This window comes from Netta rufina (genome assembly GCF_964035555.1).
Source record: "Netta rufina genome assembly, chromosome: 1".
NCBI lineage: Eukaryota > Metazoa > Chordata > Aves > Anseriformes > Anatidae > Netta > Netta rufina.
The window spans coordinates 128,686,295-128,698,545 of NC_140123.1; the positions used below are offsets into that span (position 1 = coordinate 128,686,295).

General features: G+C 38.1%; 1 protein-coding gene across 1 annotated transcript in view; it reads right to left on the bottom strand.

Annotated features, from left to right (window-relative positions):
• Positions 1-782: 782 nt before the first annotated feature.
• The window catches only part of ANO2 (anoctamin 2), a gene marked incomplete at both ends in the record, with an annotated part of 184,700 nt that continues 173,231 nt past the window's right edge, over positions 783-12,251 (bottom strand). The window contains 5 exons of the mRNA XM_084296494.1: positions 783-1,064; positions 2,639-2,744; positions 8,984-9,165; positions 10,757-10,809; positions 10,906-11,058. Coding sequence (XP_084152620.1) covers positions 783-1,064; positions 2,639-2,744; positions 8,984-9,165; positions 10,757-10,809; positions 10,906-11,058 — 776 coding nt within the window. The remainder of the gene's footprint in view (positions 1,065-2,638; positions 2,745-8,983; positions 9,166-10,756; positions 10,810-10,905; positions 11,059-12,251) is intronic.

Below are 12,251 nucleotides of genomic sequence, written 5' to 3' on the forward strand. Positions count from 1 at the left end.
TCAAACATGCTTTTTTTTTTTTTTTTTTTTTTTTTTTTTTTTTTTTTTTGTTCAGGACAATGAATAACAATGAGCTTTCCTAGTTCTAGCAGCTTTACTTAATTCACATGCATACGTTGTGGCCTCTCTGCTCATTACCACATGCATTCAGGCTCCTGCAAAGCAAAATACAATATATCTGTAGATGGAATTCCTCAGTGATTTTCAGTTCCTTCTTTTCTCACAGCTCCATCCCCTTAACAGCAGCCCCTCATGCTCTACCAAGATAGCACCAAGTAGCAGTGTACATTAGGAAGGCATAAAGACTCCCTGAGACTCGACATGTTTATCAACCATATGGTGACAGCTACAAAACATAAGACCATGCATTGTGTGGACTTTGTTAGGGTTGATCAAATCCACCAAAGACAGATATTAGGGCAGAACTTTCTACTCTATTCCCCATGTTCCATGGGGTCCTTCTGCTGAGGTCTTTCTGCTGAGACTGCACAAGTGAGGAGAATTTCTGCTTGCCTACACAGCTCACATGCATCACCACAAGGACCAGTTACAATGTAACCCATGCCCCCTACTAATAAACTCTGAAAATCATGTAGCCCAGATAGCACAGAAAATGTAACAGAGACACTTATATATGGAGTTTTTAAGGAAGAAAAAGAAGCCTCCTTTTTGTTACGTCTCTTCCTTGACTGTCTCTCCTTCCCTTGCTCATGTTGGAATCATATCACACAGTAAATAGGTATCACAGAGGTAAGCATAAAATGCTATCCTTCCCTATGAATTCATACTTCTGTGTGCTGTGAGCTAAAGGAGGCAACGCTGCCTTTCTGACTTCGGTCAAACTGACAGAAGCTGGCAGCTCGGCTTTTTTGGTCTTTGGTCCCACTTTTCTGTTTATGCTTGTCACGTGTGATAAAGCTTTCAATCAGTTTCAGTTTTTCATGTTCTTCCTTCAAGAAAAAGTCAACAAGCACACTTTTCTCTTTTTTGATCTGTTCGCTGATGTCCTTGGGGATGTCAGGTATCATCCAGTCAACCAGAACACTGAGGAACATCACCAAGTTCTGCAAACAGAGCAGTAGACATGAAACAAGAACGAAGGATCCAAAATACTTCCACTAGAGCAAAATCAAACCTTTGCTATAGGTATGAGGTATGTACCAAAAACATCTTGCTGAAACCATATAGTATAAAGTCATTGAATATAGCATCAGTTCAGGAAAGAGCTCACATTTGTGCACAACTACCCCTCAGTGGTGAGGCTGAATTAAACACATGCTTCAGTTGGGTTTGAAAGGGAATGGATTTGGATTCATCAAATTACTAATGGATTAAGTAGCTAAACCAGTGTTATTCCTTACAGGTGTTCAAAGGTGCTCAGTTCTCAACATCAGAGTTGTTGAGACTGGGTTCAGAATCCATTACTGAAGAGCACTGTCAGTGAAATCATCCTCCAACACCCTCATACCCATGTGTTTCCAATGTGGCCTAAGCAGACAGCAGACAACTTCCATTGTCTTTGTGCGCTCAAATACTTCTGTCTGCTGACATATGCTTCTGTCCGCAGCATATGAGCCAGAATTTCAAACCTCAGACATCAATGTCATTGCAGGTGATGGTCATATAACATAGTAGCAGGAAGAAGACTGGGCAAAAAGTTTTGCTTGTTTGTGAAATCTATTGATAAATTATGCCTTCAGGTTTATATTATAATGATAATACTTCAAAAACTGCTGTATTGTGTAATGTCTCTAAATGTGTGAGAACATTTGCTGACAAGGCTACTACTATGAACACTCCATTCCCATATGAGACAATGGAAATAATTAATCAGGGAATGTACTCTGGCAGAACAACAGGCAGACTATTTGAGGTCCAGCATAACCAGTGGCTTCAAATGTTCTTCAGGCAGTGGTGGAAAATTACTGATGTCAGAGCAAAGATTCAGAAGATGGCAATATAAACCAGGCAAGCCTCTCAGACACTCTTAGGAATATTTGGAAGTAGAGAAGAAAAGACAGGCAGATTTCAATATTAGGGGTGGGCCTGATTTGACTGTCAAGGGATACTAGATCAAGGATGAGAGCATAAAGCTTTTTATATTCAGAATCCAAAATATTGATAGCAAATCCCTTATCAATGAACTCTCAATACTTGGGGAGAATTTACTCCACTGACTTGTGGGAAGTGGCAAAAGACCTTGGAATATTTATTAATTCTGTTTATTTCTTGCTTTGGGTAAAGAACTGTGTTTTACAAGCCTACATAGCATTTATGTGCTTTTTACAAGTGATGACTGTGAGTATAATAGTCCACAGAGTCTACTTAACTGAAATGTTTAAGATCCTGTGGCATTTTGGGGATCAGTGCCAGTGCCAGGGGCTAATGCAGGCTGTGGAGCTTCCCTTCCATGCAGGGAGGGAAAATTGAAGAAATATGCTACAGTGCTACAAAAGGACAATCTTTGCTATAGCTTACTGACACTTCAGCCAGCCCAGTAGACCGGGTACAAGCAGATTAATTTGGGTATTTGCAAACATTAAAGCTTGATTGGACCCGGGCTTCTTTGGCACATGCATTTAAATTCATTTATTATAATATTTATGTGAATGAAATTTCAGTAACTCAACAGACTTACCTGAAATAGAATAACAAAAGCCAAGCGAGCAGATAAGACCGCCCAGTACTGTTTAGAAAATTCATACTGATTTGGGGACCAAGGTGGTTCTCTGTAATCTTTAAACCTGTCAATGAAGGCAGCTCAGTTATCACATGATTCCAGCAATATCCTCTTGCACCAATTGCTTTGATTGACATGATTTTTCAATCACAAAATCTAAAGAATTAAATATTCCAGATGTTCCTACTTCAACCCATATTATGAAATGCAGCTCCAGAATTAGAGCTGGACTATTGCCACTGATTTAGCAAGCTTACGCTGGTTTTCACAGTTGTAACCAAAATCAGAACATTGTTCTAATGTTGGAAATTTCCAGATTTTCCCAGATTTAATAATGTGTCCTTTATTTTGCAAATGTTAAACTGATGTCACTGTACAGGGAATAAACTGTTGAAGCTAAAGCATAGATATACATGTAGTCCAAGGCATTGTCAGACCACAGAAAACAAGCATGTATTCATCACACCTAAACTGAGATCAGTTTAGGAAGTAAATCAGCCTACATAATACCTGACTCACACTCTAGTATTTCCTGTCTGCATAAACGACAGGGGGAGCCATGGAAAAAGCACTTCCTAAAAAAAAAAGTTTTCTAGCTTTAGATGGGATAAAAGAAAGCTTTAGTCGTTTGGTGCAAAGACTGGTGCTTTTAGTATTATCATCAATCATTTGGACATAAACAACAGGCTAATAAAACTCACACATGCTCCTAAATTGGAAAGTTTTGCAAATAGCAGGAAATACAGAAAGCAATAAGAAATACAGACAGGAAACACAATAAGAATAATCTGGGGAAATGGAAAATAATTAAAAATAAAACAATTGAAGGGTCTTTGAGAGGATAAAGATTGAAAGCAAATGCAATGAAAATAGCCTGAAGTTTACAGTGGCCAGCAAGTTATAACAAGTTTGAAATATGGCACCAGGGCAGTATGACTTGTGGATGTATAAACAAAAGGCATGATGGTGCTGGGAGATATTAGCCCTTCTCTGAACATTCTCAGGTAAAGCCACACCTGGAATGCTGCATTCAGCCATTTAGCTGTGAGTGGGGGAAGGAGGGGGAAGAGATGAGGGGGAGGAAGACAGAGAGAGGAAGAAAGGGGAAGGGGAAGGGGAAGGGGAAGGGGAAGGGGAAGGGGAAGGGGAAGGGGAAGGGGAAGGGGAAGGGGAAGGGGAAGGGGGGAAGGGGGGAAGGGAGGAAGGGAGGAAGGGAGGAAGGGAGGGAGGAAGGGAGGAAGGGAGGAAGGGAGGAAGGGAGGAAGGGAGGAAGGGAGGAAGGAAGGAAGGAAGGAAGGAAGGAAGGAAGGAAGGAAGGAAGGAAGGAAGGAAGGAAGGAAGGAAGGAAGGAAGGAAGGAAGGGAGGAAGGAAGGAAGGAAGGAAGGAAGGAAGGAAGGAAGGAAGGAAGGAAGGAAGGAAGGAAGGAAGGAAGGAAGGAAGGAAGGAAAAAGAGAGAAATTGAGAAAAGAGAGAGAGAAAGAGAGAAGAGAGAGAGAGAGAAAGAGAGAAAGAGAGAGAAGAGAGAGAGAGAGAAGGAGAAAGAGAGAAAGAGGAACAGAGAAAGAGAGGAAGAGAGAGAGAGAGAGAGAGAGAGAGAGAAAGAAAGAAAGAAAGAAAGAAAGAAAGAAAGAAAGAAAGAAAGAAAGAAAGAAAGAAAGAAAGAAAGAAAGAAAGAAAGAAAGAAAGAAAGAAAGAAAGAAAGAAAGAAAGAAAGAAAGAAAGAAAGAAAGAAAGAAAGAAAGAAAGAAAGAAAGAAAGAAAGAAAGAAAGAAGGAAAGAAAGAAAAGAAAAGAAATTGAAGGCAGTTCAGCAAAACAATCCAGGGGCTTAAGAGACTGACTCACCGAAGAAGATTAAAGAAGTGCACATGTATTGCTCCATTTTGGTAAGTAACAGCCACAGTTGGACATGATAACCATGCACAAATTGTGCCCTTAGGACTGAAAGGGATAATTTAGTGCTGTTCACAGTGTTTGACTAGGTTTAATGGGATGAAATTAAGAAACAGAAAATCTGTTTTGAATACCACAAAACCCTTCCTGACAGTAAGATTCATTAGACTGCAGAAAAGCCTCCATCGGGGGATAATGGAGAAGGTTCATATATAAAATCTGTCAGCTTCAGTTTGCAGGTGTGCTTACCAAAATTACCTTCAGGTTCTATCCACGTGGTTCTGCATGTTAAATTACACATTTACAAAACCTCCCAAACTCATAACAAATTCAGTCTGAAATGCTGGATGTAATTCTGGGCTGCAGCTTTTGGAGACAAAGTACACAGGGTACGTACAATCTGTGATGCAGAAAGGGAGGAGGAAGAGGAGGAGACAATAACTGTAAATTGGGAGTTATTATTGGAAGCACTGTCTGGGTTTGGTTAGAGCTCAGATAATTTGTTTTGTTCAGTGGGTGCACATGCAGCAGTCCAGTTCTCCTTCCTATCTTTGGTCCTATGCTATGCCTATACTGTAAGATTTCCCCTCTTGCATCCTTTTGTACAACATGGACTTCTACACGTCGCACAAACCAGTGTACCAGGGCTACAGAAAAGGACAGAATCAGTTCCATTGAATTTAATTTGCCTGAACATCAAGGCAAGGAAAAACACTGAGTTTATTGTACATTTTCCTAGCACAATAAATCAATGCCAGTCTTGACAGCAAGCACAGAATCACCTGAAAGGGTCTCCAATGGCGGTGCATTTTCCATTTAATGTACTTGGAGCTTTACAAACTATTCAAGTGTTGAAGGACATCAGATCCCATGAAAATTTCACCTGGCCAAGTGGTACACGTAAATCACACTGTGTGAATCAAAATTCAGCAGAACACCAGCAAACGGCTTGTGGTGAAGGGAGATGTTTTCAGAGCTACAGACAAGGTAGCTGGGCTTCAGCCCCACCTCCCTTTTAAATATTCTGTGGAACATGACACTTTAAAGTGCAACAATCATGTCTTTTCTAAACACTAAAGTCTACAGGTTCTGTAGGTAATTTCTTGGGGGGGAGGGGGGGGGTTGGAAGGGAGGGAGTAGGAGGTGTAAGTGAGGATGGACAGAAAGGACCACACATGACTTAGACAAAATTGACCTGCAGCCAGTGTTAATATGCAGATATATTTAACAAGTATTTAGTGTGGAGACAAAGACTGGTAGAAACAATCAGAATTATATGTAAGCGTAACTGCAAATATATCTAAATAAAGTGATATAATGTCCTCAATAAATTGAATACAACATTACTGAATCACAAGGAAGCTGTGCTTCAGCAGTACAGGAATATATAAGAATTATTCAGTGGAATACATTAGAATCCACTATTGATCACTGGGTGTAGATAATATCAATACCAGGGCATTACGAATATTAATTAATCAAAAAAAATTAATTTACAAAATATGGAAGTAGAGGAAATCCTCTTTAATGGAATAAGAAAGCTGGAGATGGACTCTTTTTATAGGGAGTACAGTGATAGGACAAGGAGTAATGCATTTAAACCAGAAGAGGGTAGATTTTGATTAGGTATAAGAAATAAATTCTTTAATATGAGGGTGATGAGGCACTGGAACAGGTAACAGGTAGTCCAGAGAAGTTGTGGATGACCCCTGAAGTGTTCAAAGCCAGGTTGCATGGGGCTTTGGGCAACCTGGCCAGGTGGAAGGTGTCCCTGCCCATGGCAGAGGACTTTAGATAATCTTTAAGGTCCCTTCCAACACAAAGCATTCTGTGATTCTGTGATAGATGGAAGAAAACCAAAACACTTTTTTAGCTTTGCAAAAGTTACATGCAAGACAGCATGAGACTGGCACATTACCAACATAGGCACAATGATGAGTCGTAGTATCTGTTACCACTTACATTGTGAAAGAATCTGGTGTTCCCAGCAGAAAGCAGTTCATGGAAATCCTGCAGTCACAAAATTACTGAGTAGCTATGGTTGGAAGGGACCTGTCACGTCCCACCGGCAGGAATATGTAGGGAGTGACTAAGATTTGCAGATCCACTTAATGTGAACTAAGGTGAGATAACACTCAAGGTATGTGCATAAACATTAACTTTAATAGGAACACGCAGAACAAATAGTCTGTCAATGTTGGCACTCCCACAATTGTATCTATCTGAGTTATGCGACTTTATGGGAAATCAAGGTAGGCCTAGCATTTATTGGCATTTTTGAAGGTAGAAAAAATAGAGAGACAGAGAAAGAGAGAGAAAAGGAGAGAAAGATAGAAACATCACCAGTCCTGGATCTAGCATCAAAACTGCTGAAGGGCATAGTTAGTGTAGAGTGATTCCCCATGTGTATTTGTACATGCCTGTATATATTGGCTTTGGCTCTGGGAGTGGTTGAGACCCCAGTATTTTTCCATATCTATTAGGACAAATCAAGAGAAGTGACACCAGACCTCTCCCCATGACCTCCCCCCGTCTCTCACAAGGGCCAGTGGTCACCTGGCAACCATCCCTCTGCTGACAGCAAGGTCAGCTGGAGCAGGTTGCTCAGGGACTTGAATGTTCCTAGGAATGAAGACTCTCCAAGCTATTTGGGCAGCCTGTTCCTAAAGAAGTTTTTTACTATGAGGGTGATGAGGCACTGGGACAGGTTGCCCAGAGAAGCTGTGGATGCCCCATCCCTGGAAGTATTTAAGGCCAGGTTGGACAGGGCTTCATGTACTCCATTATCATACCAAATTATAAAAATTAAAAGAACTAAACCAGTAATAATGTCACATAACTTAGCAAGGTTTGCTTTTTTTTTGCCTTCAGCTACACAAGTGCTGTTTTGCTCTGAAAAAATCATTACAACTAATGCTTTGCATCAGATTGGCACTACAGCAATGTTTATTTGGAAGTAGTGTCAAAGAGTTCACAGCATTGTAGAAAATGCTACTCAAAATATTCAAAGAATGTGTTCTGGATATTCGGTGGGAGAGTTGTTTCTGGCTTGTTATGGTTATTTTTAAGATACCTTAATCTCTGGCAATGCCCGTAAAGAGAAAAATTCAGGCTTATTGTAACCACATTTATCTTCAGAGGTCACAAAAATCTAAGAATAAGAGAGGTCAGCTTGTTCCCAAGATATTTGCCAGAAACAGAAAAACAGATTTTTATTTTTTTTTCCAGCTTAAGGGACAGTGTTTGCTGCCTGTCTCTTGGGATGCAAGCAAGATACTGCAAAGTTCTGTCCAAAGCTGTGACTTTGGTAAGATCCAAATTGAGGTTGGTGATAATGAGATATGAATGGATATGAATGCTGATTTTTTTCATAATTGTTTCCTGATAAGGGAACAGAAATACTCTCACAGTTGCTTTTCAGTCAGAGTAGTACATGGTCAAACATGTAGTATATGCTTCTTTTTTTGCAATCTATTTATTTATGTATTTTGCTTGGTAGCACAGACATGATATTCTCAGGCAGAGACCGCTTTTATACCTAGTGCAGATTATTTCCTTCTCTCTGTATTTTGCCTCTGTTAAATCCGTGTTACTCTGATGAGCACTTTTCCAAATACACTGGGAGAGTCATACACCATAAGTAGAGGCCAGTGACTGTGACCAGGTAAACAGCTTCAAAGTTAAGGTAAACAGCTGTAAAGTTAAGATAGCAGTCACAGTGACATGGGAGATCCATATTAATAGGGATGTTTGTTAAAGGAAAGCTCATGCTGATTTGATACATTTTTATGAAAAAAAAAAAACACAAGGTTACACTGAGAACCTTAAAACCATATTAGTGATTTCTCATGCAAACTGGAAGTACTCCATAGGTATCTGCATGATGGTGTTTTCTGCTCTTCCTGAGGAGTAGTAAACTAGATACTCTGAACATATTTTAATGGAAGTTGACCTTTGTTTTCCCAGCCTGAAAAGATGATGCTGAAATATAAGATCTGCAGATGGGTAACAGTGTAGGTTTTAAAGATGGAAAGAGTATATTGAAAACTCATATCTCATAAAGTAAACACCGAACTTAATAAAGAGAAAGAGCCTGGTTCTAATTAGTGGGAACCCATCTTAAAAAATGAATTCTGCCTTCATTGTCCTTAATGAAAGTTATGTATTTCAGTACAGAAAGGATTTTTTTTTTTATTCAAGTCTGTCTAAATTGTTTATTTTGCCTTTTAATGCATGGGAAAAACATTCTAAGAACCTTCTAAGATAGTGAGAATACTCTGAAAGCTGTACTCTTAAAACCATGTTCTTAAAGACACAAATATTATCAGCTTCCACTTGGAAAATTTTTGTCTGTCAAAAGACCCAAAGAAATAGCTTTGCCTATGCAAACTGTCATTAAAAGCATTTTACCTGCAGAATAAAACATCCTGTGCAAATGGGGAGTTTTCTGGCTGTGTTCCAGCCTTGAGATGACTGACATTGAAGTATGAGAGTGTGTGATTGATGAAGCCATGCATGGTTCCATTTTGACTGTATGCATATTGATACATAAGGCGTGGAATGAAATCAGATGTGACAGCAATTACAAAAGCCTGGGAGACAAAAAAAAAAAAAAAAAAAAAAAAAAAAGAGGAAGAAACATGGTGAATGTATGCCTAATGTTTTTCAGATTAAGTTAATTCAGGTGATAATTTTCATGTTCAAGTAAGTTTGGAGTGGTGATGAAGTATGAATTAAATGGACAGACCTGATAAAGAATGTGTACTTGTATAAATGCACAGTGACTTGGACTGACAGGACTCACATCTGACATCAGTCATGCTGAAATAAAACTGGTATAGTGAGTGAATCAGACACACAAATATCTAGATCATACCAATAAGAATTCATTAAATTCATTTAAAATGGTATGTTGGTGAATAGCCTGCATCAATATTATTCAGATGCAGTAGAGAAGCAGATTTGGGCATTGAGTATTTTGTCAAACCAAATATGGCCATCTTACATTTCTGTCACTAACAGATATATTAATGGAATCCTCCCTAAATAAAAATGCTCAGAGTTTGTTTGAGACAGGATTAAGTATCCTTAATTAATTAAGGATCATAAATTTTCAAAGTATATTTAGATAAAAGCAAGAAACTGCAAAGTTTTTCTCATTTAGCACAGATCAATGCTGGAAAGCCTGAAATCTATGCCTCTTATCAACTTTACGGGTATGTACAAGGCCACAGAGATTTCCTACCTTAAATCCTGGAAACAGCCAAGCCATAACTGAACAGTATTCCACCTAAGTCAAACACTTCCACTTCTCTGGAAGCATTATAGTTCTCTGAGTTGTAATGATAGTTTACATACTGCTACAGAATGCTGTTGTGCTGGAAGTGACTGTACCAAGTAAATTGCATAACACATCTGCACAAGTTTCCCCTTCAGTTTTCATAACACAAGTTTCCCCTCAGTAGTGACAACCATCTGTATTTCTTAAGTGCTTTGAAATCTAAGAGTCAAAAATCCCATAATATTATGATTAAACTCCTAGGTTTTTGTTTGTTTGTTTGTTTGTTTTGTTTTGTTTTAAGAATATATTTTTTCTATTTAGTTTTGGTAGCTTGGGAAGTGTGTAAGACAACTCAAAAAAGGCTACTCTTACAGGCAAACTCAATCTGTGGGAGAAATGATGTTTAGAGATATAATCATATTGTAGATACGAAAAAATGCTAATACTTTTTCTTGTAAGGGATTTCTGCTCCTGGAATGCACTAATAGATGTTATGTTTACAACCTTTTCTTTCATATCAGCAATTATAGTAGCAGTGACATAAAAAAGACATGGATATGAATGAGAAGCATATTTTTATCAATTGTCTGAAGTGTTGCCTCTTCAGATCCCATCCATCAGTTGTTTTTATGTGAATTAGTCTTCCTGTCCTACATAACACAAGGATATAGAGAACAAGGTTCTCTATATCCTAAATTACAAAGGATAATTACAAAGGAGAGGATAGCCCTCTCCTTTGTAATTTAGATCGTTTTACACTTCCACAAGAATAAACTGGATAATTTAGATTTTATTGTATTTTATACCACTTGAGAAATTTAAACATCACTTTTATGTAACTTTGGAGTGACAATATAAGCACCTAAGATCATATTTAGAAACAGGTATAACCAAATACTTACATTAATGATAACTGAAAGCTTTCCAATACCACTCAAAATGTTATACCAAATTCCTGTAAGTGAAAAACAGGACTTGTTAAGATTTTTTTTTTTTTCTCTATATTCAATTCTTGTTGTTCTTATCACTTTAATGATTTTCAGTTGCTTACCTATATCTTTTGCTCTTACTGTGTCTGGCCTCCTTAGTTCAGTAACAAACTTTTTTGCATCAAGTCGGACTTCTATGATGTTGTTCAGAAGAGCAAAGAGTGGTGCCAGAGGGAAGGAGGCAACGAAGAGTGTGACAAAGCCAAACTGGATAACTGGAAGAGAAATATGCATTGTCCTAGGATGTCTTTTGAAAGGAATTGGTAAACACAGCTGACAGCAAATTGTTGTTGAGCTTTGTGGGTGATAACACACATAAAACTCCACTTGGCAACTTGGACAGAGTAATAAATATCACAAAGCAAGGCTATGAAAGAGAGAAAGGTTTGTCACTATGTTTTATGAATGGTTCCAATAATCCTTCTGATCTCTAGCACATCAATACAAGCCAAAGTAAATAATACATTTACTAAAGTACAAAGAGTTCTCTGTGTATTTTTCTGTTGTTCAAGATGCTACTGTTTTTTCTTGTTCTTTTGCCTGTATGGAAAAGGATGCATTAGTAAGCAGGAGGAGGAACTGTACAGTGTGCCAATGTTTCTTTCCAGTTTCCTTTGGAAAATTTTGTGACAATCTGAAAAGAACAAAAACATAATGAATATCTTCATGGATGCATGAGTTTGTGGTGCCATACAGCATTTTCATCCCTATTTGTATCAATGATATACTTCAAAGTTAAAAATCTCCTGCTTGAAGTCCAAGCAAAGGAGACTGTTATTGTCACTTACTTTTTCTTTCTGTTTTGAGGTTTGGATAAGGAACTTTGGAGAAAATAAATAAATAAATAAATAAATAAATAAATAAATAAATAAATCACTGGTTCTAAAGAAAAGTAGTACTGCAATGAAGGAGAGACCTTCTGAGTTCTCTGTGATTCCCAGAACAATGATGCAACTAGTAAGTCTGGCTTCTTCCACAGATTAATTAAACAAACAAAACAAATGAACAAAACCTCTCTCACTTTGAAGTGGATGGCACATTATCTTGTTCACAGTACTAGTTCACTAGTGTATCTTGTTCACTAGTACCTCAGAGTTCAGCTCACCAGTGATTACATATATGTAATACATATGTATATATATGTATATATATAACTGTATAAATAAAAAGACCACATTTTTTTCAGAGTGAATTATGCCTGTTCTCTAGGATATAGGCTGATCTGTCTTTATGCAAACAAATTATCTTCTAAATGGCTAAAGAAACCGATGTCACCCTGCAAAGCACAATGCTGAAGGTGCTTTTTGATGATTTTATATCTTGCAATATATATTCGTGCAATGACGGTGATTTTCTGAAATATCTCAATGCTCTAGAGATACTCAGAATAATGTAGTAAAACAAACAA